Below are 24,735 nucleotides of genomic sequence, written 5' to 3'. Positions count from 1 at the left end.
GCAGGTCTGTATTAAACCTTGTGAGTCAGCATTCATTACTATGTAGGTGAGATCTGGGACTGGGACCTTGCACATAAAAACTTTGTCGTATGAACATTAAACATGCAGTACCTGCACTGTTTGCACAAGGAGAAACAAGCAATCCATTTCAAAAGATGGCATTTGGTTGTTTGCACACTTCCTCTAGGCAGAGGGAGAGAAGACAAACAGCTGATGTTAATGATACTCTTTGATAGAGGCATAAACTTACAGGAGTGAGAGAGCTGCAGGGACTAAACAGAATCATCCACTGTGCCTGTACTGGCACAGCCTCTTTGCAATGAGCAAGCCCCTCTGCTGCCATAATGCGGTCTTAAAAGTTCCTGACAGTCACCACAGCAAAAGTCATATAATGTTGTACTGGCAGGGTTAGGGTTAGGTGACATAGCTGTATTCTCTCATTTTTGCAGTTCTAGAAAAATTACTTGCCATATAAAAAATATTTAACCACAGTGATGTCAAAGCATCTACTGAGATATGTTTCTGCTGCATTTCACTTCCACTAGTAAATACTGAAAGGAAGATTTTAAGAATTCTAACAGATGGATGCAAAATCAATGCAAAACCATTACTTTCTTCCAACTCTTCTTTGACAAATCAACTGACCTTCCTCACTCATCAATTGATCTGACCCTCTTTTTTGCAGATATAAATTAATTCCTGACCACATGAGGGCCTATAACCTCAGCTCAGCATTTAGACAACGCCAAGAGCTCAAAGTGATAAGAGCATCTAAGAGAATAACAAGTTCATAAACATAGTTTGCCACCATTGGGTCCTAAGCCTGATTTGGATACAGTTCTACTCTGAGCTAAATCTGGTCTTGACCCAAACTGAGGGCTTAGAGATCTAACCTGGAAATGGCTCATTTTCTTAAGGGTCAATATTCTTAACTCACTGACCAGAAACCCTGAAATTAGTTTCTTTGTTGAAAAACAACAACAACAACAACCAACAAAACAAATAACCAAAACCCAAAAGAAAACCACTAAAACCAAACAGCAACCCACAACCCCAAAATCAAAGTAAAACCCACAGGGAGCATATAAAATTGGAAGGACTGAAAGCAGCAATTAAACCACAAAATAAATAGCACCATAAATTCCCTCCTGCAATGACCTTTCCCTAGGTCATCTTTTCACCACCCCTTTCATTAGCCCTGTCCCTGTCCATCACACTATCAAGCACTAGGCCAAAACCTCTCTGTGTACCCTGGCACAAGCTGGCATGGGAATGATGCAGTTTGCCAAGCCTGCCTCCTTCTGGCTTTATCACCAACTTGCCTCTTGACTCCACAGTGTGCCCGACGTCATTGCTCAGACATCCTCTGTCTGATTTGCTGCAATTGGCAAAGACCTACAAATTCCCCATGAAAACAAGTACTCCAACTTGTGAGTGTAATGTTACTATCCTTAGTGTCTTCCCAGAATGCTGCAGTGTAATGATCTTTTTTTGTATTTGTTTTTCAGTTAATGAGATTAATTGTGGAACAGACATTTGAGAGACCTGTGTTTTTAGATCCAATCTCCAAAGGGCTTTGCGTGCTGAAATGTTCAGGTGATCAAGACAAGGCTGCATGTCCAAAAGTCCAGAGGTTAACCCTGGGATGACAAATTCCACATAAATATAAGTCTTGTAATGCTACAGGGTCTTAGGAGTACTCACAGTGGATGAAATCCTGTGCTTCATCTTTCTTCTTGTCATCCTCTTGAACTTATTCATGTCATATAATCTATCGTTTTATAAGAGCTGAGGAGAAGAGGAGCCAAACACGTCTGGGGCTAAAAGCTGTCAAGGGGACTTCAGCAATCTGTTGCCCTCGCAATATCTCGTGAAAGATCTTCCACTTGGCAATCAACCTGCCCATGTAAAAGAAGTGCACACTTTGTGACATGCAACACAACTTCAAGTGGAGGTCAGATAACTGACATGGTTAACTTCACCTAGCAAGAAATTCTCAGATGAGAAATATGTCAGGACACACTTAATGGTGTATCAGAGAAGAACTTATGAGGCTCAGCTTTGTTTAAATTAGGGATTTTAAATGAGACCATGTACAACATGTGTGTTACTACCTGTGCCATTCCTGAGTCTTCCAGCCTATCAAAGTCTTTGCAATGGCGACAAGAGCCATACACATACAGTTTTATAACAGCTCTGATCCATTAATTCCCACTGAGTTTCAGCTGAGTGTCTGCAGGGCACAAAAAACCCTGTATAATAGTCAGAGCAGTTCTTTCAGCCTTATTCAAAGAATGTTCCTAGTTCTGTCACCATTTCATGTTATAGTTTCCAAGCATCTCTGTTGAAAATTTTACAACCAAAACTGCAGAGCATGAACAGGTAGGGGAGAGATCACTCAGGCCATACTTAACCATCGCTTTTCAGGAAGTTGTAGATGTGAAAAAATCCTTACACTTTTGAGGACTGAAGTGAGAATACACCCGATCAGGACTGAAAGGTCCTGACAAATGTTTCTGGCTGGGGTTTACTCGGGAGGAAGATCGCAGATAAGAAAAAAAAGGTGGTGAAATATCCTCTCCCCAGATATGCTCAGATTGGTTTTAGATATGGGATAAAATGCAAGACTTAAGAATGCACATTTACCTGGATTTGCAAGGGCATGTAGTAGGACATGGGGCAATGGTTTTAAGCTGAAAAAGACTAAGTTTAGATTGGCTGTTATTAACAAATTCTTCATTGTGAGAGTGGTGAGGCACTGGGACAGATTGCCCAGAGAAGCTGTGGATGTTCCATTATTGGAAGTGTTCAAGGCCAGGTTGTATGAGGCTCTGAACAACCCGGTCTAGTGGAAAGTGTCCCTACCCTAGGTGAGGGGGCTGGAACTGGAAGATCTTTAAGGTCCCTTCCAACCCAAGCCATTCTATGATTCTGTTATTGCCAAGTGCATCACAATGCTGGCAACTGCAAGCATTGATGCATGGAGCACAGGAACTGAGATAAGTTCTCTAGTTGGTTGAGCACTGAGTGCAGCTTTCCATGACACCAGAAGGATTTAAAATAGTTATCGACAGCCTTGCAAGTATTACTCCACCTAAGACTCACTAAGCACAGTTTGAGGATGTATGAACTGTCTTATGAACACATGATGAGCTAGAAAACTGCTCTGAGAAGTAACAATTCTTTTAAAATTCTGCTGGGGCCACCCACAGCTGCATCAATCAGTCTACAAGCTCATTTCCTTGCTTCCTCACACTTCTGGTGTGCATGTATATGAGTATAAATGTTTATACTCAAATGTATATAGCTGGTAACAAACTGTTATATATATATATAGCTGGTAACTAAATGTTTCCAGAATAAACTAGATCCTCTAACACATGTAACATGACATGATATATGACAGTGTGTGAGATAAAAGGGGAAAATAGGTAGATAATAATTAGACCTTTCAGTCTGACTTCAGTTCCAGGCGCTAAGTAAATACACACTCTTTGTGTACACCAAAATCTACCAACAGCTGAACAATATCCAGAATGGATTTGATAAATTGTGTGAAACCAAATAATTTTTCCTCCTGCCCCAGTGTAGTAGATTTTGCGAACAGCAATAGATGTTGACGTTATTACACTTTGCTTCTTTCTATCAGACTAGAGAGTCATAGCATAAATTAACTTTCAGCAGCACACATGCAAAACCAGAAAACATTTCTGAATAACGCAACTGAGGCTGTTCTTCTGTCGGAACAGAAGAATAAATCAGAGAGAGTTTCTTGCACTCTTTTCTTGAACTCCCTATACTTCGAAATATCTTGGACTCCACAGTAGATAAAGTATTTCTTAACTGTACAGGTAATGTGAGACTAAAAGGAATTCCTGGAATGCCTTGGAAAAGAGACTTAGAAACATCATAAGTTAGTCTTATGAGGAGCAGCTGAGGGAGTTGCGGTTAATCCTGGAGAGAAGGAGGCTCAGAGGAGACCTCGCTCTCTATTACCACCTGACAGGAGGCTGTAACCAGGTGGGGCTTGGTTGGCAACCAGTGACAGGATGAGAGGACACAGCCTCAAGCTGAACTAGGGGAGGTTCAGGTTGGACCTCTGGAAGAATTTTTCACTGAAAGGGTAGCTAAGCATTGGAATGGGCTGTTCAGGTAGGTGGTGGAGTCATCATCCCTGAAGTTCTTCAAGTGGATGTGACTCTTGGTGCCATGATCTAGCTGACATGATGGTGTTCAGCCAAAGGTTGGACTCAACAGTCTCAGAGATCATTTCCAGCCTAAACAATTCTGTGGTTCTGTGATTCTGTCTGCTTAAATGAAAGAAGTGACCTGGAGGAATGATAACTGATGAAAGTAAAACATGTATTTGCAGAGCCTCTGCAGTTACTCATTCTGACAACTTACGGATAAGCAAAGGGCTTAATTTTCTGTAAACATACGTGGAAATTAAAGGCAAAGAGAAGTGCAATGTCACTTCCTGCATCTCATAATGATCATATTAATGGAAGTGAAAACAGCCTAGGATCCTGCAGCAAGATGAAAAATGTACACAGTACCCATACTTAGGGCTTGTGGCATGGTGTTTATAATTATAACTATCAATAAACTCCAGATAGGTAACTTACTTGGATGGTTGATGACAACTGCAGAGGGTATCTGATTTTTGAACTGAGAATGAAATGTTAAAGAGGCTTCAAACAGTCTTCACAGAAAAAGTAACACTAGCAGCAGCAATCGTATTCTTTACCATCCCTGACCATGCTAACCTTTTAAAAAACAACAGATAGAGTGAGACTTCAGAATAAAAACATACATGGAATTGAACTTAGCATTCAAAGATTGTATGAACATGCCAAAACTGTTAAATCTTTCCTTGCAGCAGTGTGAACAGAAAGGTTTGTTCCACTGGCTCCTGGCCAGGTCAGTTCACCATCAGCCAAGGGGAGAAAATAACCAGAGCAACCTGCCAGCACTGTCCTGTGCAGTCCCAGCACACGCAAGAACTGTAACAGCTGCCACTGAAAAACAAAGTGGCTGCATTTATCAAGAACAGTGCAGGAATTCAAAGTCCCTAACAAAGACTCTGAGAAATGTATAGCATCCAAATTTGCCATGCAGAAGCATGTGCTATGATGACACCTTCCTTAATTAAGGTAAGGAACTTCCATTTAGCACCACAACTACAAAGCCAGAAATGTTCCCAAAGAGACTCATGCACAGGGAGAGATGTTTTTAGGCACTGCACGTTTGTCACCTGATGTTGTCTGTGCTGCCATAGTTTGTGACCTATATAATGCTGCAAAAGGCACCAGTTCTCTGTCCATGTCATAGCTTCACAAAAATACGTGTCTAGCAGATACACATTATATATTTATTATATATTATACATTGCTTATCAGTTACACATTTACTGTGTAAGTGTGTCACTGATATATTACAGTCTGAATAGACTAAAAACAGCTGGGTTTACTCCTTCACCCTTCCTGGAGAAAGTCATCTACTGCCAGTGACCAAGTTCTCCAGATCATCATGGAGATATGGGGATTCACAGATGCCATGCTAAAATCCTGTATTTTTTTTTTTTCCTCAGACCTTCAGGAAGTATGATGTAATAGCTAAAAATTAAGCAGTGTTTTGGATATCACCACTTTTAAACACAGGAAACTATACTGGCTAATCAGGTAATAGCTGGCTGATTTTGAACTTTTAGAACAAATATGTGTGTCTCCAGACTAGAACAAACAAACAAAAAAATTTTTTATGGTCCTGTATAAAAAAGAAAATAAAATGTTTCTGATCATAATGTCCTTAAGCTGTTATTTATTTTACACTGAAATACAGACTCCCTCCTACATGTGATTTATACTTTTAGAATTATTTTTATACATTCCTCTGAACATATCTATTCCAACAAAAGATTAATGCAAAAGGTCATCTCTGTTGTTCCCATTGTGTGTTAATCTAAGTCTCTGGTATGAAATGCTGTATTTATAATCCAAAGAAAAGAACAGGGATTGTCTGATGTGCTACTGAAAGTTATCAGGTCCCAGGTTTAGACAGGGGATAATGTCATTCTTTGATAAACAGCCACTGTTTCTTCAAACCAGCTGCCTTTGGCATATCAAATCTGTCAGAGGTACTTACAGCAGCTCATAGGTTATTATAACACTCAACATATATTCCCATTGAGAAATGGCAAATCACATACCTTCAATGATTTTCATATTTGGTGACAGATTACTATGCACTATATTGTTTCCAGAATAAACTTCTATTTCCAGGAGTGATGTAAGGTTAAAGTTATGAAACGATGCCATGTTCCTAAGAAACCATATTTTCTTAGATGTTAAATTAAAAACATTGATTCAAAAGTTCAGAAAAAGTTCATAATTGAGTTTTTTGGGGGAGCTTTACCTTAGAATATTAATTAATATTTAAGTGTGTAAAAAAAATCATAAGGATTTTCAAGATTCCTGGAAGGGAATGCAACTGAATTTCAGAATAGTTATTCAGCACACTTGAAAATCAACAAGAATCTATTTAAATGCCTCCCTAAATCCAGAAAGACCTGTTTTGGAATAGTTTGATATGAGAATTGATTTATGATGCCAAATTAAAAACAAATTCATTCTCATGTTAATTAATGCATTTTATTAGATATGCAGAACTCAATAAAACCCAGAATTTATCCATCATAAAGAATTTCCCCATGAATTGGAATCTAATATATGCATTTATAATTTAACTGTCTAGCCTTTGATATACCAGCAATGCTTGGGGTCATTATCTTCCAAGAAAGAAAGTTACAGCAGGAAAAATGTGGCAAAAATGTACTGGTACAACCCTATTGGCACAGACCAGAGGATTAAAGAATGACAGGGTCTCTCCTTCCTTGTACATTCATTCTATCACAGAATCACAGAATGCTTTGGGTTGGAAGGGACCTTAAGGGTCATCTAGTTCCAGCCCTTCTGCTGTGAGGAGGGACACACTTCCACATGAGGCTGCTCAGGGCCACATCCAACCTGGCATTTGCATTGTTCTCAACTCTGCTGGGCATTACCTACCCTACCTCAAAGGCTGTGCTTATGCACAGAAGAGTTTCAAGTGCAGAAAGGAGACTTGAGACCGAGAAAATGAACAGAGAAAATAGGAAGTAAACTGTAGCAGCTTGCTGTATGCAGAAAGCATAAGAAAGTAGTTTTCCAGTGGGAAGTGGTTACACATGGGTAGGTTTAATGGGACACATGTTCCTCAAGGACTGCTCTGGAGATAGTATGTGAGTAAAGCAAGACAAACACAGCAGATGAACTGAAGAGGGAGGAAAAATTAAAAAAGAAAGAGAATGCAAAAAGTGGACCAAGAAAGGAACAAAACAGCACCAAAAATATAAACTATACCAGAGCACATAAACATACTTCAGGTATAGAAATGGCAGCAGTAATGAAAAACCCAGAGGTCAATATGAAGAAAGTTTTTCTTAACCTTCTTGCATGCCTGCTTTCTAGGTTGGGGTGGTAACTACTTTGGGACAACAAATCTTCTCAGCACACTTTGCCAAGTATCTTACTTACAAAGGCTTAATTGGTGGGAACTACTAATTAGAATAGTGTGATCTCCAATCAAGATAAATTAATCTGACATTTCCCTAGTCTGCTGGACTCCCCAGATGTGAGCTATGGCTCCAGGAGCAGCCGCCTGGGCACCATCTGTGGTTCAGCTCCCAGTGCAAGGTTCACAACTCATGCAGGCTGTGCCAGAAACTTTCACTCAGCTTAACGCTTCTGCATCTCACTTTAGCTTGATGTCTTTTAGGCAAGGTAGAAATCCAAATAACTAAATCACCATGTAAATCTCCTAGGTTCTCCACTTCTGTCTTTCACACCTATTGCATAATGTCTGGACTGGGAATTGGCCTATGAGGCAGCAGGATGGTCACTGAGACAGCAGCTCAGAACCTGAGCTACCCTGCCAGGTTCACTTCTCAGAGGGCTGCGATATTTCAGTCCCAGTGTTTGACAATGTCCAGCTGGCAGGCTGACAGTGAGACAGTGAGACACTCAGAGCACAAGCTTATTTTCCAGCAGGTGAACATATGAAGAACATAGTTCTGTTTGGTGATGATATCTTCAATCAGCTAAGTAATAGGGCACCTTAATTGATATGAGTAAGTTTTATACGATAATACCGGAAGAAAACATGAGCTCTTGCTAAATATCTTGAAATGGAGGATTTTGGAATATTTTTGGTTTTTTTGCCTGTGAAATACGCAATATACAAATATTGCAAGCATTATTGTATATTGTTGGTGCTGCCTTACACCAGTTTAAGGCTGCATTTTGAACACAGTAGGTTATTTACTGTACAACAGAGCACAGCCCAGGGAACAGATGTGTGTTGGTACCTAGAAAATCAGCCACTGAGTGTCTCTCCCCTGTTTGTCAATGTCACACAGATAGAGTGTGACATTGGCAGCTGACAGCTGCCAAAAAATTGCCTGTTGCTGCTGTGGACACCTAACCTTTCCCTCTGTACTGGCACTGCTGAGTCCACATCCTGAATCCTGTGTCCCTCCTCACTTCTGCACAGACATTGAGGTACATGAGCAAGTCCAGAAAAGGGCAATGGAGCTGGTGAAGGGTCTGGAGCACAAGCCTTATGAGGAGCAGCTGAGGGAGATGGAGGGGAGAAAAGGAGGTTCAGGGGAGACCTTATCACTTTCTACAACCACCTGGAAAGAGGATGCAACCAGGTGGAGGTGTGCCCCCTTCTCTCAGGCAGCCAGCAACAGGACAAGAGAAAATGGCCTTAAGCAGTGACAGGGGAGGTTCAGATTGGACATGAGAGGCAATTTCGTGATGGAAAGGGTTTCTAAATTTCATGGTGGTGGAGTTACCACCCCTGGAAGGTGTTCAAGGAATGACTGGATGTGGCACTCACCGCCATGGTCTTGTTGACATGGTGGTGTTTGGACTCGATGGTGTCAGGGATCGTTTCCAACCTAAATGATTTTGTGCCTCTGTAACTCATCATAAGCATCCCATTGTAGTCCTTAAAGTCAGTAAGAGCCTGACTTTCCGAGCAATCCCTAAGCAACTGGCTTTATTTGTGCTGAATTACCACCTAGCAGTCCACGGAGTTTTTGTGCACACGGGTGAATAAAAACAATTTATGGGGCTTTATTTATTTGTGGGTGTTTTACTTATTTAACACGGCCCAACCCACGGCCCATCCACAACTCCCGGCCGCCCCTCACGGCCCCGGGGGGCGGGGCCTCGCCGGCTCCGACCAATCAGCGCGGCGGGAGCCGGGGCGCGGGGCGGGACTGGCGCGGGGGGCTGTCACTCAGGTGACGTCAGGGCGGGATGAGCGGGCAGGCGGAGGTATGGCGGCGGGGATGTGTGCGCTCCTGCAGCCCGCGGCAGCTGTCCGTCCCCTCTGAGCGGGCCCGGAGCTGGGCAAGGGGGCCGGGTGGCTGCGCTGCCGCCCCCGCCTTCCCAGGAGGGGTGGTGTATCCCGGGCTGGTGTGCGGCTGCAGCTCTGTGTGCAGGCCCCCGCGTACCCTCCAGGGGCTGTGGAGGCAGCAGCTCGGCCCGGCCGCTGAGCGCCTCCGTCGGCCTGTGCGGCTCCTCTGCGGAACACATAAGTGGATAAAGCTGAGCTTCATCCCAGCCCCGGGGTGGCTTTTCGCTCTCAGGAGCCGCTGCAGCGGCACTTGTGCTGCCCCGTCCCCGTTCATTCCGCAGAACGTGAGCGGGTCTTGTGTCGGGATCAGTTCCTCCAGCTGTCTGTGCTGGTGGAGGCCCTGTGGTCCCCTGGAGCTTTGGCAGAACCTGTGCTGTCTCCTGTCCCTGGGTCAGCCCTTGCCTCTGTGCAGGCTGCTGCTTCGCTCAGTGGTTACCACTCTGTGATTTCAAAATGTTTGCAAGGCTGTGTCTTAATGTCATATTCTTATGGTTCAGGCAGCTAATTAGGTCTGGAAAAGCTAGACATGGATATAAAGAAAGGGTCAGAATCATTTCAGTTTATGCTTTCAAGCTTCATTTTCTAATGCAGAACATAAGGTGTGGAGTCATAAAGTGACTTACCCATTATTGTATGGAAAATCTTTGAACCAGAGGTTCAGTTTCTCATTTAGTACTCTTAAACAGAAGAAATACAAACAGGCTTGCAATTTTGGTTTACTTAATTGTCTGATTTTTCTTCATACTAATGTGTAGATGTGTAGACTGGGAACACTTTCTTTTTTTTAAAATAATATTGGGTTTTGTTTCATTTCTAGGTTAAAGTGAAAATACCTTTTGGAAACAAATACCTTGATGCTATTTTTTCTGTCCCAGAGAAGAAACCAACATATGGAGTGGTTCTTACTCATGGAGCTGGAGGAGATATGAATTTCCCTCACTTAGTGTCCTTGGCAGCCTATCTTGCATCCCATGGAGTTCTGTGCCTGCGGTTTACTTGTAAAGGCCTTAATGTTGCCTACAGGGCTAAGGCTTTCAAAGCAGTTGTGGTAAGGAGTGACCAAATTCTTAGACCAAAGCTTAGATCCATGGGTGTTGTCTTGCAGGTATCTTAGATTAGAGATCAGTCAAGCAACACTGGGAAAATTAGAACCAATGTTTAGATAAATGGAATACTGTGTGTGAACAGAAACAGCAGAAGTAGTTCTTAGGTGGGCAACAGCTGGAACAGCTGCCACAAGTGTGTGGGTTTGAGTCCAGGGAGAAAGAAAAGCTTGCCAGAAAGCAAGGGTGTTTCGTGGGAAAACTTATGGCTTGAAAAAAATGGAAGAATTTCAGATGGAAACGAGCTGGGTGATCTGGGAGGGTTTGGTGAGTGGAGGGAGAAGAAAAGAGACAGCTTTGGAAGCAGTTTTGAGAGGAAGTTGGTCTGAGAATTGTGCTGCATCTTAAAGGGTTCTCAGGTGTGAGAAACAGACTTTTGGGAAAGAGTCAGGGACAGGGTCACAGCAGGATTTGAAGCAAGAGAGATTGGAATCAGCATATGACAGCCTTAGAACCAAAGTAATCTTGATTCCAAAATCAATTAAAAGTGTTACCTGCATGTGTTTATCTCTTTCTGCTGCTGCCCTATTAAAGATGTCCTTAGGTACCTATGTTTTGCTAAAATAAGCAGCCTTCTGTTGCAAGAATATCAGCTTAAGATTATCCCCCTGATCTGGAACATGTAGGGAGGAGTGGAATGTTTTTCCTGATTTTCTAGGATCCTGATTTCTGATTTTTTTCTTAGTGGGGCATAGGAAGTGCTTTGCTTTGAGCATGAGGCTTTTTCGTAGGGGAACAAAGTCCAGGTCTAAAGAAATTTTGTATGACGTCATTGTGATTATATGTACAATTAATTTGAAGTCAGACTTTGCTGTTTTTAATGTGGATCTCCATTCTTTTTGGAAGAAGTATAATGTTGTTAGTGTGTTTATTTTAATATGCTGCTATGTAAAGGTAATTTTAAGGCGTCTGCTAAGATAGCATTTGATTAGTCATCTCCTAAAACCTGAAAAAACGTTGCTTAATTTTATCTTTTCTGTCAGGCTTAACTGCTCAAGTCACAAACTTTTAATTGGAAATATATAACTTCAATAAAGGGCATTTTTGCCAACTCAAAGGCTTTGCCTTTTGAGGGCCAAGAGTGTGCATGGCGTCTGTTACTATAAGTGACTTGATACATAGTAATCACTTATGTTTTGGTAACTTGATAAGGCGTCTGATATTTTAGACTTACTGAGAGCTCATGTGAAACAGATTATGTTTATGTTGTTGCTGCAGAATTTTATGAAACCATTTGTGTGATAAAACCCAAGAGAGCACCTTGTATGTATCTGTTCTTTGTTTAATCTACAGTGTTGAATGACCTTCCCATTTTCTGTGTAGTAGCTACAAACAGAAGAGATCCCCAGCTTCCCAGCTGTCTTAATTCTGAATTGAAATGCTTCTCTTTCTCTTATTTCTTTAGGAATACTTAAAACTTTCTGATGATTATAAACTTTCTGGTGTTTTCCTTGCAGGTATTGTTTCTATAATCAATAATTTTCTCTCTTATACTGTCTTTTAATAATAGTAATCTGCAATTCCAAGTCTGTCCCACTTTGGTGAGGTGAATGAGCCCTCCTTCTGATACCATACATCTTACTGCAGAGGAGGAAAGAGCAATAGATTGTATTTTCCAGGTACTTAGAGAGAAAACATCCTTATCACTTAGAAATTATAGGGCATGAGTTTTATGATTATCCATGTGCACTTTATAACTGCAGGTCTTGGAGAATTCTGCTTACTGATAAATGGAAAACAGTCTTTCCAAAAAAGATTTTGATAGTTAAAACTTAGCAGCAGATGAAAAACATCAGCTGTGTTATGTGAAAAGGGGAATAGATGGGGGTGATTAGGAATATCTGGATAGGAGAAATTCTATGTTTTCTCTTAAGTGAAACCAAATCTGTGCTGCTGTAAGAATCAGGCACTTGTAAGACTTAGTTACAGCATATTGTCAGCTCATTTGCCTGCTCTTTGAGGAGATACTTTGATACTCCCTTGCTGGTACTGTCTGACTTCATGTTACTAGTTCATACAATTTTTCCCCTCCCTTCTACTTTTACTTCTAGGCTGAAGTTTAAGGCATGCATAAACACTTGCTGGATTTATTTTGCAAGGAAGGTGAAATCTAGCACAGAATTTTGTTTTGAGTTTAAGTAAATTGAGGTTACATGAAAATAATGATAATGGATCATAGCATGGCTATCTCGAATTTCCAGGCTCTGGAGCATAGGACCAGTCCCTCTCTTCCCTTGTGCCCAGGATGGGCTGTTGTTCCTTCTAGTATTACAAGGGATTCCTATCCCTTTTCTTTCTTTTCCCCTTGTTTTTTAAACAGGGATGTAAATGTAACAACTAGACAAATATCTTAGCAAAAAATTTTGAAATTAGGATTAATGTTTTTCATGGAGTAGAACATCCCTAGCATTTTTTACCACCAAAATACACTCAGTTGGCTTGGTTTTGGGAGTTGTTTACTAAATTAGAATGTAGATGAGGTAACAGCAGATAATACTTTTTTCCTGTATTTCTATCTGGGAGAAAGGCCGTTCCATGGGCTCACGAGCTGCTGCCTCTGTGATACGTCAGCTGAGCCAGGATGATGATGATGATGGTTTCATTCAAGGACTTGTGTGTTTATCTTACCCATTGCATCGACCAAAACTGCAGTCCAAGCTCCGGGATGAGGATTTATTACTGATCAGCTGCCCAGTGCTGTTTGTCTCAGGATCAGCAGATGAGATGTGTGAAAAAGTGAGTACTCTTGTAAATCCTGCTATGAAAGGACAGTCTGGAGGAGAAGCAGTGAGCCTCAGTGATGTCTGTATTTCACTTGATTAACAATCTTCCTTAAATAGATGTCTTCTGAAGGAAGCCTTGGGTAGGCAACTTAATCAGACACAAGGAAGCCTGTCAGTGCTTTCTTTTGCTGCTTAAAACTTAGTAGATCATGCTTCATCTTCCACTTTAGCAAGCTCATCTTTGGGCCACTAAAATACCACTGATTTAAATGGTGTTAGTAGGACTGTACAAATTAAAAGTGGCCTATGGAAGGAGCGAGTTATTTGCTATTTTGTTTTAACCATTTCAGGTTACAAAACCTGTGCTGTGCCACCAATTTCACACGTCACATTTTCATGACAAATTCTAGCAAAGCAGTTCTACCCTGAAGTCAGACTTCTGTGGTAGAAAGTGATACTTTTGTAGAGATGAAGAGCAGGTGTGCAGAGGCAGGGAAACAGTGCTCTTCTGCCTTGTTTGCTTGCAAACAGGTGGCTGTTGTTCTTGAACAGATCAGTGTGAATTTGGAGCTATGTGCAACTGGCATTTTCCATGCTTGGACAGTTTCTAAGGAGCCATAGTGCTTTTGTAAGGAGTTGTCACCAAAATACTGAAGTACTGAAGCTAGCAACCAGCAGAACCTTGGTGTGCTCTCTTAATGGGGAAATCTTTGACTTTGTGAGCTTGTTCTTAGATCTGTTGCTGAGAAATTTCAACAGTGTCAAAGCCAGTCCCTAAGGAGTTACATTGCTAATCTGGCTTCTATGCTAAAATTTTATTGGCAGCACTACCCTCTGACAGTAAATGTGGGTTCCTTTGTCTCTATGGGGAGAGTGCCTGTACAGGGTTGTGACCTATGCAGGTTTTGAAGTTCTAGTTTTCTGCTCTGCTCTTTTTGAGTGAGGGTGAAGCTTTGAGCAGATCGCAGTATTCATTTCCTGAATAGAGAATATGTCCCATTTTTCCATCAAGATGTTTTTCATGTGCACGCAAATCCATTTGGTTTTTAGGAGCTGCCTATTTTGCATTACACAGGAAAAGAAGGGACATCTAGGAGTTCCAGAGTTTGTAGCAGCTGATTCTCTAATATTTGCATATTTTTTTTCTCCACAGCAATTGCTAAAAAATGTGGTGAGCAAAATGAAGGCCCCTAAAAAAATCTATTGGATTGATAAAGCAAACCATGGGATGGCAGTCAAAGGACGAACAGCAGATGACGTCATGGAAGAAGTAAATGCGCAAGTTTTTTCTTGGCTTAGAGAGAATGTTCAACCACAGCACAAATAATTTGTGGTGTTCAAGCATCTTCATTTAGTTTTTCCTAAATGTGGCAAATAAATGGTTTATTATTTTTAGAGGCGTATTTTTTTAAAAACCGATCTTTTCAGAGGTCTGAGTGCAAATGAAAATAAAGCTTTGTATGAATGGAAAAAATATGCAAAACAATAAAGAACTTCTTGAAGGACAGAAAATATATCATGGCAGCATTGTTCTCTGTGTTTCTATGCAAATAACTATTGGGAATGCAGAGGATTAAGTAATACTGTGGACTAATATTTAAAGTAATATACTGGAAAAAAATCTACTTGGACAGCTTATCTTTACGGGTCTTCAACGTCTGAGTACATTACTGATGCTGTACTCACTTGCAATTAAAACCTACTGCTTTGTGGGGTTTTGCTACCACATCCCCTGAGGCTGGTGAGCCTGGTGTACCCCTTTGCCTTTGGTGCTGTGTCCTGGCCTTCCCAGGTGCTTCTAATGCAGTTAGGCAGGGAGAGGAATGTCTGGTTGTTGAGAGTGTCTCCCACCTTAGAGAGTTAGATTCTGCCTGTGTGAGGAGGAGGAAGAGGTAATGCAGGCACAGCTTGGCATGTGGAGCAAAGAACATGGTTTTGTTCCATTTTGAGAAGTCCCCTTCACCAATGTCCTTTGTGTAAACGACTGATCACAGGGGCCCTCTGATAAAGAAAAACTGTTAGACAAATTGTGTTTAGTGATGGAGGAACTCCTGGAGCAGGAACAAGTTCTGCATCCATTGTGACATGTCACACAAGGCTTCTATCCAGAGGGGTCTAAAGAGGCAGGCCAGGGTCTGCACCACATTACTCATTAACAGGAGGCACTCAGGTCCCTTTCTGAGCCCTGACACTACAGAGCAGATGAAACACTTTGTGTGTACTGGCAGCCTTTCTCATTATGAAAATAATGAGGGCTATGAGTAACCTGTTGGTATAACCAAGCTTACAGCAATATTGGAATTGACGTTTTCCATCAGGTTAACAGGATTTATTATGAACCCCGCAGCATTGTCTTTGAGATTTTCTAAGGAAGGGCAAAGTTATGGTATGAATAAAGATACCTTTGGATGGAGAGATAGACAGACAGTAGTGGGGAAGATGTACAATTCTCATCTGCCCTTTTTTTGCAGAACAGTTTCATGTTTGTGAAAAGACTCACTATAAACAAGCATGAGTAGAAAGTATCTGCATTTCCAAGGCAACTTAGGACAGGAACACATGACTGATACAAACATAGTTTTTATTTTAAAAAAGAAATTATAAAAATGTGTTTGAATAAGGCTCTGCCATCACTGCATGATAAAAAGGAAATCGGGGGTGCTTTGTTTTCTTCCATATGTCAATCACGAAATGGTAAACTTTAAAATACCCACTGACATTATCCAAAGGCATAGTAATCCAGATTTTTCTTCTTTCTTTAAGAAGACAGTCTGAATGTAGATAAATACCAAAAATATTATTTACTTCTGTCAGAGTTCATCTTTGGCCTGCAGTCAAAAAAGAAGAAACATGGTTCAGTTAACTGGAAGCCTAATTTTTCACTGTCTAGTCCTGCAAATACATCAAGAAGTGTTTCTAAGTTCGATAGGTGTTAATGGCCTGGCCTGATAACTGATACTGTGAGGTACTGAGCAGCCCTGCTCCAGCAGGGCTGAACAGGAACTGAAGACACTCAGCACTTTACATTTAACTCTGCATGTACCATACCTTTTTTCGGTGGCAAGTGCATGGGAAAAGGTCATCATCAGGCTGTGGCACCTTCTCCATTCCATCTCTGATTTTTGGTTCACTCACTTGCAAGCTGGCATATTCCTGGTTTTAAAAAAAGGAAGGTATTGTTAATCCATCATTTTTTTAGATTGTACATCTGGTTACCAATACTGTACAAAATCAGCTGAGCAATTCTGTAAAACCTCTGGAGCTACACAGTCTGTTCCTGCAGACTCTGTCACAGACAGGGTGAGGGCACACTCGGCTGCAAACAGGAGTCCCTTCGGGTGCCTCCATGGAGTTTGGTATCTCGGTGCTAATGCACAGATATTTTCAGCTGTGGTTCACAGGGTGTGCGTCTGATGTGGAATTCTTTGATCATTGTGGGCAACATATTCTGGCAGATTAGATCAAGATTTATGGGATCCCACTGCCTCTCAAAGAGCCAGCGTAGTCTTAAGTGGTTTCATAGGATATAATTGAATACAATGTTTGTAAACCAAATGAAGATTTTAATTGCTGCTGCTTGCTTTGTGGTTTCAAATACCAGACTGGCCAGTTTCCAGCAGCTCTGTTGCCCTAAATTCTTGTTGTGTGATTTCTATTTCTGTGCCAGTAGCCATTAAAAATATACTGACCTGGAAAAGTTTGAAATAGTAACAAAAAATGTGGTCTCCCATGAGATTGTTTCTTGCAAATTCTTGTCCAGACTTTGCAATATTTTTTGCCTGTCAAAGAAAATGAAAGTTGGGTTTATTTTTTTTTTATTGTCCAGAACTAGTATTTATTTCAGGGTGCTACTGTTGGTTGTGGAGCTACAAATTATGTTGACAGTTTAGGACAACTCAAATAAAACATTCTTTTTAAAAGTTAAGGCATTCTTAGGAAAATACTCTTTTTTTTTTCTTTCCTGAAGTTCAATTTGATTTCAAATTAAGGACAATATTATGCATTTTTAAGTGTTTTTCTTGTTTGTACAGTTGGTAAAAATAAATTTCAAGTCCTCCTAGTATTTTTTTTGGCCTTGTTTTAAAGAAATCCAATTTTTGTTCTCTTCTCTCTTCTGCATACTTCTAAATGAATATTTTACCTCTTCATCATGATCTTTTGCCCACTGTAGTTTTTCTAGCAGATCACTCAGGTCACTTTTAAATGGGATGTAATGTTTCCATGGCTGCAGCTCGTTATAAAAGTGCTCATAGTAGATGGAGTCTTGCTTTAGCACCACACTGTTTCCTGCTAGTAGATAAGGCAATCTGTATGCTGCCACTGTGCCATCAATATTAATTTGATATTTATACTGGAAAGAAAAGGATCAGAAATTACTAAAAACCACAAGATCCTAGTGGCTTGGTTAGGTTATATTCTGAGGGCACTGGTGTTACTGACTTGCCAATATTGAGACAGGTAGGACTGGCTAGGCAAGCATCAATGTCTAAGAAGCTTTTATTATCTAGTTTGGAATTCATCACAGTGCAGAGTACACAGAGCTTCATCAATTAAGTTCTCCAGGAATTCTTAGGTGCTCATCCTCAGATGTGAGGGTAGATGTGCCACTTCATCCACCGATTCTCCCACTATGTTAGTTATGTTAGTAGTCCTGACCGCTGAATCAGGAAAAAGAAATAAAAAGGAACTTGAAGTTACACAGATTACACAAGGTTCTACAGAACCTTTAGAGGTAAATCAAACATTACTGTCCTGAGGGTAAGAGCTACATAGCAGTTAATCCCACTGGAGGGATGTCTAGTCATGCTTGTTACTGGTGGTGTCCTAAAAAACTAAAAATCACTTTATTTTCAGTAATACATGCTAAGTTATTTGATAATGAGAAACAGTGAGAACTGAGTTCTAAGAAAAATGATTAGTGGCTCACCTTAAAAAAATCAAAAAATGAAATGTGCTTAACAATAGGGCCATAGAGGCTTTCATCATGTTTAAAGAAAAAGAAGTTTGTGAAAGCAGCATCTATGATCTCTGGATATTTCCTGCTGAGTTTCACAAGCTCAAGCCTCTCTTTGCGGCTGTCACGTCCTCTCCAGAAGGCTGTGGTATTCTTGTCTTCCCATGATGGGCCGGTGTTTGCTTGGACTGACATCATATCCAGGCTGACTCTGCAGGAGGAAGAAGTGATTTAATAGCGAAGCCTACTGGAAACTTTTTAAAGTGCAGTTACTTACAAGAGTTCACAGTACCTATAGGCAGAGAGCAAAGATGAAGGCAAGTCATGAGCACACCAAGATGTCTGTTACTGTATCAGTTATTTGCAGCAATAGAAACAGATAATGAATGTTAAGTTCACAGGCGTGTGGCATGAGAGCATCATTCAACAACCTGGCATGTGGAAACAATACCTGTCAGCTGTCATGGAAAAAAATAGGTAAAAGTGGATATGGTTGCCAGAGGAGGTGATGCAAGGTAGTATAACTTGTTAAATAAAACATATTGCACATCCTTAAAAATGTTAAGAAATTAAACACACAAACTGGGAAGGCAAGGGATAGCAAATTTAGAAAAAGTCTTGACAAAAAAAAGGAACCTGAACTAAATGCAGTGAAATGATAGACAGGTTCAAGATGGATTACAAAGATTTCTTAGAAGCAAGCTGTCTTTGTAGTGTTTCAAGACAGAACAGAGCAGTTGCCAAGGCTAGTTATAGTCAGTAATCGAAGTAGGAGATGGTAGCTCCTAGTTTGAGAATTCCCATTAACTATGTTGGGATTTGAAAGGTACACAAAAAACAGGTTCTAACAAAACCAGGAAAGAAAGACACCTGGCCAGTTGTCAACAAGTTCATGGGGGGACAAAAAAAGTAAACCATCAAATGCCTAGACTTGAAACACTCTTAAGTACTATTTTCAGTGATTTGACCATGTTTAGATAAATTTAGATTTTTGAAATGAAACACTGAGGTGTAATGTTAATATAATGATTACACAGTCACTGCCTACCTAGGGTGTCCGTGTCTCGATGAGTAAATGAAAACAGTGACTATACTGTTAATACACAGATGTCTATGGAAGATCATTCATCATGAATTTTGTAAGAAGTTTAAGCCATTTCTTACCGTCCCATAGTCTCCAAAACTGAGTCTGTTAAGTCATATGTTGGCATAACAATGTCTTTTGAATCACTGGACCCACACCATGAGAAGATCGGGTGCAAGTTCTGTGGGGGCTTTCTTTTCTCCAGAGGCCAGTCCCCCAAATTAACAAAAAATTCTACATCTGGCATTTTCACCTAAACAGAACAAAGTAGGCACAAATGCAATTTAACACAAAACAGTATTCTGCTGGCACCTTGTATTTTGAAAACAACCTCACTAGGAGGAAAAATAGCCAGTTGTCTAATATAGTTATTGTACCTGTAATAAATAATTGACATTTATAAACCTGCTAGAGGTACTGAGACCACAGAGTAAAGCTTGCAAAATAGTATTTTTTTAAAAAAATATTTGTACAAAGTCAGATAAGGCACTCTTTAGAGGATGGGTTCCTGTTACACTTTACACGATTGGCCACACAACCAGGCTAGCACTGGGACCTAGTCAGCAATTGTATAGTTCCAAGGTAAGTTGGATCACCTTGTTACTATATGGAAAATTGATGCTGGCTGGTAAATCAGTTTTCTGTCACATAAGTGATCTGATTCACCCTGTATCTGCAGGATGCCTAAATACAACAGAAGAGAAGAAACAGAAATAAACAGCCATGATGGGAACACCACAATTAGCCAGTGTTTCAGTTAATTATTGAACATAACATCACTTACTTAAAATATTTGCTAGTGTGGAACCATACCTGAAATCACTGTTACAGCCAAAAACCAAGAAAAATACTGTTGATGTCGAGAAAGCAGGACAGAGGGAATAGTTTTGCTGCTTTATGAAACTATGATGCGCCCCTCTATTAAGCATTGTGTGTGGTTTAGGTCTTTTAAAATGAAGTGAGAAAAGGTACAAAGAAAGGCAGCTTTATAGTTTTCCTAAGAAAAGACCAGCTGCCTTGTGAGAAAATACTGAAAATGGTGGGACAGTTCAGTTTGGAGAGTCAGAGGCAAAACATGACATATGGCTGTGTTTTTCAGAACCCTAAAGGCACATGTAAGGTCACTGCAGAACTAATGTCATATCTCAGTTCACTTTCTTAATTTCATTTTTAAAAAATATGCACCTCCAATATATTCCCCTCAGTTGCCTCTTTCAAAGCAAAAGAAATTAATAATTTGCCAAATATCAAACACTCTTCTAAATGGTGGAAGACACTCTTTTCCTTTGTAAGGGTGTTTGCTACACAGTCTAACGCTCAGGACTAAACTTCATTACTACGGTGCCATCTAATGGTTGTAAGGGCATAAACCCTACAAATGGTGTTTTCTACACCTCCTCAGTGGCAGAATCACTCAGCAGTTTAAATCTTCTTCTCCAACCAGCTATCTGCTGTCACTCAGTGACACTATCCTAACAAAAACTCTTATTTAATGGTATTTAATGTGTTTTCTAGATCTGTAAACTCGGGTTTTGGAGTTAGCAATCTTTTTTCAACTTTTAGTCTAAAGTCCTTAGATGCAATTTAACACCATTATTCCTTGTCCAACACTACTGACACCAAGAACAGTTTACTTCCATCTTCCAGAGAACAATCTAGATAATTGTAGTCTACATTCATGTCTTCCCTTAGACATCATGTCCTCCTGTAGACAGTGTTAGATGAAACAATCCCTAGTTAATGTTCATTTGTACATTTAGTCATTTTCCCATTTTCCTGTGTAATGTTAGTTCAGCAATGTTAGAAACTGAACAATGTTTAAAGCATGACACCCAAAGGCAGAGTAGCATAACTGATCCATTACTAATCCTAAGGATAGTGGAAAGGTTACTTGATAGTTCTGTAACATGTTATGTTAACTTGTGTTCAGCTTTTTGCAGAAATGTACCTGCAGAGACAGAATTTTCTATTAGATGCTATACAATGATTTATTTATTCTACAGAAAAATGCCCAAATCAACACACCCTATCATGGCCTATCAAACTCTCCTATAAAAGCCTACTTATTCAATTAATTTTTGTGATATTCAATCAGATGGTATTCTAGAACACAACAGCTTCAAACAAGGAAAATCCATGACCTTTCCATAATTAATAAATGAGCAAAAGTTTTTCAACAGAAATGGCAACAAATATGCTGACATGTACTTAAGCCCAGGCTTCTATAAATTAGGACATGCAGAGTTAGTGGCTGTAGAGATGTACTTACTTTTCTTGTCAAAGAAAGCAGTATGGCATCCATGAAGATTCTGAAGCCAACATGTTCCCCATATGTCTTTATATAAACCTGAAAATAAATGAAGGTTTTACTGGGTGATTTCATTTCAGAGAATAGCTGGCACAATTCAGAGATTTTTTAATTGCACAGCAATTAGTCAGACAGATTATATGGCTGTATAGATTTATGAATCAGCTGGGAAGCAACAGAAATCTCATACAGGAAAGAGATGAAAAAATAAAAAACTACAAGCTTTGCTTGCTTTTGCAGACATTCAAGGTCTGTTTCATGGAAACAGAAACTGTTGCCTATTTCTGTGGTCTTCCATTCTTCTGATTTCCATATAAACCTCCACTGAATTAAGTACAGCTTTTTTTATAAAGAAATGTAGCTCTGATCCTCAGTGCAGCTAAAAGTGGTATTTCTTTACCTCAGAATTATGCACAATGTAATTTATTGATGCACTTCAAATTAGATGATCGTGATGTCTCGCAGAAGTATTGCTCAGAGAACAGGAAACTGAATTAGCATTTAGGAGACTTGGGTGTGTGCCCAGCACTCATATTGATTGCCTGGAAAGTAATTTGCTTTCACTGTGTTTCAGTTGTAACGTGGACAAAAAAGCACTTACAAAGTAGGACAGACATTGCTGAGCTCATATTCAAACTGCAAAGTATTCAAGGACAGAGAAGCAAGCAAAGTCTTGCTCTTAAAGAACACACTACAAGAAGCTTTTACAACTCGGAACAGACAAACTGCCCAGTAAACATGGCTTGCCACCAAACTCCCATATGGACTTCAGATCAACCAAATTTCATACCTCATTGTCTTTGATGGTGTAGTGACATAAACTCTGTCTTTGTCCAAACCTCTGTGGAATTTCTTTTGCAATCTTATCTGGGTCAACAATGGGAAAATTTGCTAGGTCTCTCTGAATCTGTGGAATGGTTTGAGGGCAGTTCATCTCTTCCATCCATGCACTGCTTTCCTCCTGAGGGCAGTCACAGTTTTCATGGTAAATAGGTCCTATTGGGAACATAATTATTATTTTATTTTTAATAAGTCATAATATTGAGCTGTTGAGATCACAGAACAGGGTCAGTCACTGAACATTCACTGCTTAGGGTCAAAACTTCAGCAACTCTAAATGGATGTATCTGAATTTTTTTTTTTTAACTCTAACAGGGTCACATCAACCTACATCAGCTTCTGTGTGAGCCCTCTACCTGTATTTATTAGGCAACAGCATCACAGCATTTACTTCCTTTTATTATTTGGAATACCATGTGTAGGACACATATAATGAATCCATAATTCTTATGAGATTTGATAGTCCAGAGAAGTACTGAGGTCCCAAGGAATCCTGTGCTTGTAGCAAAAGATATTCTGGGACACACTTTGTGAGCCATGACAGGAAACCTGTGTATAGTGGTGCGTCTTACCTTTTAAAATATACGGAGACTTTGCAACATGCTTATCTCCAGTTTTGACTTCTATCCTCAGGCTTTTGTAGCTTGCATACATCCTGTACCTCACAAGGAAGGAACCATCTTTCCTGTCCAATACTTGCACACCAACACGAGTGAACTGTTCTTCAGGAGCAGTGATCTTCACCTGGAATGCGTTTTCACCTGGTGATGAAGTGAACCTACCCAGAGAATAAGTGGGTGCTTAATAAAAAAAGGAAACATAGAACAGGTTTCTTAGTCTGGCCTATTCCTTTGCAAGTCAACAGGCTTCCAGTGGCTTCTCTGAGCCATGTTAGGCCTCTACAAGAACATCCTAACATTCACTTTAACAGGTTAACAAGTCTATTATTTTACATTTGGAAGTAAAATGTTTCTAGATTACCTTGTTTTCCAGGTATAAAGGAAGTAAAGAACAAATTTAAACTTCTTAATCATTATGGTAGCTTATATGGGGAGAAAAACAGGGAAAACATTATAGAGGGATCACATAATTCAATGTGTAAATGAGGTGTTTTGGTAAAATTCTCCATACATCAAACATAGAAAAGCCTCCATAAAACCAAATAAAATAATCCGAATAATCATGAAGTTAGTACATATCATTGAGATATGTACATTATTAACAAGGTTGGTACAGTCAAAATGCTGTCAACTTCCTTCCACCTTTCTTCCAGGCAGTAATCAGGCTCTTGGGCTGTAACTCCTTAGTTCAGCCACTCCCACCAGCTGTCCTAAATCTTGTCCACACATACTTGAGAGCTGCCAGTTCAATTAAATGCAAGAAATATTTACTATCCAAGTTAAGCTGAATTGGCAGCTTCCATACTTACACAAGCCATGGTCCACCTAACCTGGATGACCTTGATGGAACATTCCAAGCTCCTATCTAGGTTGTATGACCAATTTTCCTAAATAAATGGAAAGCAATGAGTATCTTCCAAAAATCATAGAATCACAGAGTTGTTAAGGCTGGAAAGGACCAAGAGAGATCATCTAGTCCAATGCCCTTGCCAAAGCAGGGTCACCTGCAGCAGGTGACACAGGAATGTGTCCAGGGGGATTTGCAATGTCTCCAGATAGGGAGACTCCACAGCTGCCCTGGGCAGCCTGTTCCAGTCCTCTGCCATCCCCAGGGGAAAGCTTTTCCTCACTTTAGGCGAAATTTCTGGTATTTTAGTTTATAGCCATTGCTCCTCATCCTATTTCATTCTTATGAAGTTTACCTATTGGCCTGTGGAATAACTCCTAAGCGTCTCTACTGATCTCCTGCCTCGGCACGTAGGAGAAATACCAATGTTCCCAACAGTGGAAATAAGCAGGATGCCTGAGCCTATGAAAATTAAATGTATTAGTCACTGCTAAAGTTTTGACAAAGAAGAATAAATCATTAATTTTTCCACTACTACGTATGTTTTGCTGCTGAACGTTCTCATCGTCTTATCTCATCCCCTCGCGCCGTTATTTAATACTCCTTGAAAAGATTAATTAACTCTTGCCAAATGATATAGAATCACGTGGAGAGCTTTTAGCCTGCTCTTTCTACCAGCAAATCGCAAGCCTCTCGGTTCGACCCTGCCCAGAATCTCCCCGAAAGCCGCCGCCGCCCTCACCTCAGCCCTTGGGCGTCCACGGCCTGCACATAGAAGTACCGTGCGGGGA

At 40.3% G+C, this 24,735-nt stretch overlaps 2 protein-coding genes across 3 annotated transcripts; one reads left to right on the top strand and one right to left on the bottom strand.

Annotated features, from left to right (window-relative positions):
- Positions 1 to 9,329: 9,329 nt before the first annotated feature.
- Positions 9,330 to 14,805, top strand: TEX30 (testis expressed 30). 2 transcript variants are annotated; one of them, XM_015619399.1, is made up of 5 exons: positions 9,330 to 9,383; positions 10,283 to 10,513; positions 11,974 to 12,025; positions 13,096 to 13,304; positions 14,445 to 14,805. In XM_015619399.1, the coding sequence occupies exons 1-5, from the start codon at positions 9,366 to 9,368 to the stop codon at positions 14,616 to 14,618; spliced, it is 684 nt and encodes a 227-aa protein (XP_015474885.1). In that variant the 5' UTR covers positions 9,330 to 9,365; the 3' UTR covers positions 14,619 to 14,805. The 2 variants fall into 2 exon arrangements, with proteins under 2 accessions (XP_015474885.1, XP_033369823.1); XM_033513932.1 differs by lacking the exon at positions 9,330 to 9,383 and adding an exon at positions 9,776 to 9,855.
- Positions 14,806 to 15,853: 1,048 nt separating this feature from the next.
- Positions 15,854 to 24,729, bottom strand: POGLUT2 (protein O-glucosyltransferase 2). The gene is made up of 10 exons (XM_033513917.1): positions 24,687 to 24,729; positions 23,050 to 23,255; positions 22,428 to 22,633; positions 21,599 to 21,676; positions 19,410 to 19,582; positions 18,219 to 18,456; positions 17,433 to 17,642; positions 16,981 to 17,070; positions 16,340 to 16,444; positions 15,854 to 16,119 (listed from the first exon to the last, which is right to left on the bottom strand). The coding sequence occupies exons 2-10, from the start codon at positions 23,129 to 23,131 to the stop codon at positions 16,102 to 16,104; spliced, it is 1,200 nt and encodes a 399-aa protein (XP_033369808.1). The 5' UTR covers positions 23,132 to 23,255; positions 24,687 to 24,729; the 3' UTR covers positions 15,854 to 16,101.
- Between the last annotated feature and the right edge of the window lie 6 nt (positions 24,730 to 24,735).

This window comes from Parus major, chromosome 1 (assembly GCF_001522545.3).
Source record: "Parus major isolate Abel chromosome 1, Parus_major1.1, whole genome shotgun sequence".
In the NCBI taxonomy this organism is placed as follows: domain Eukaryota; kingdom Metazoa; phylum Chordata; class Aves; order Passeriformes; family Paridae; genus Parus; species Parus major.
The sequence above is the reverse complement of the archived record's forward strand: the minus strand, read 5'-3'. Positions and strand labels throughout refer to the sequence as shown.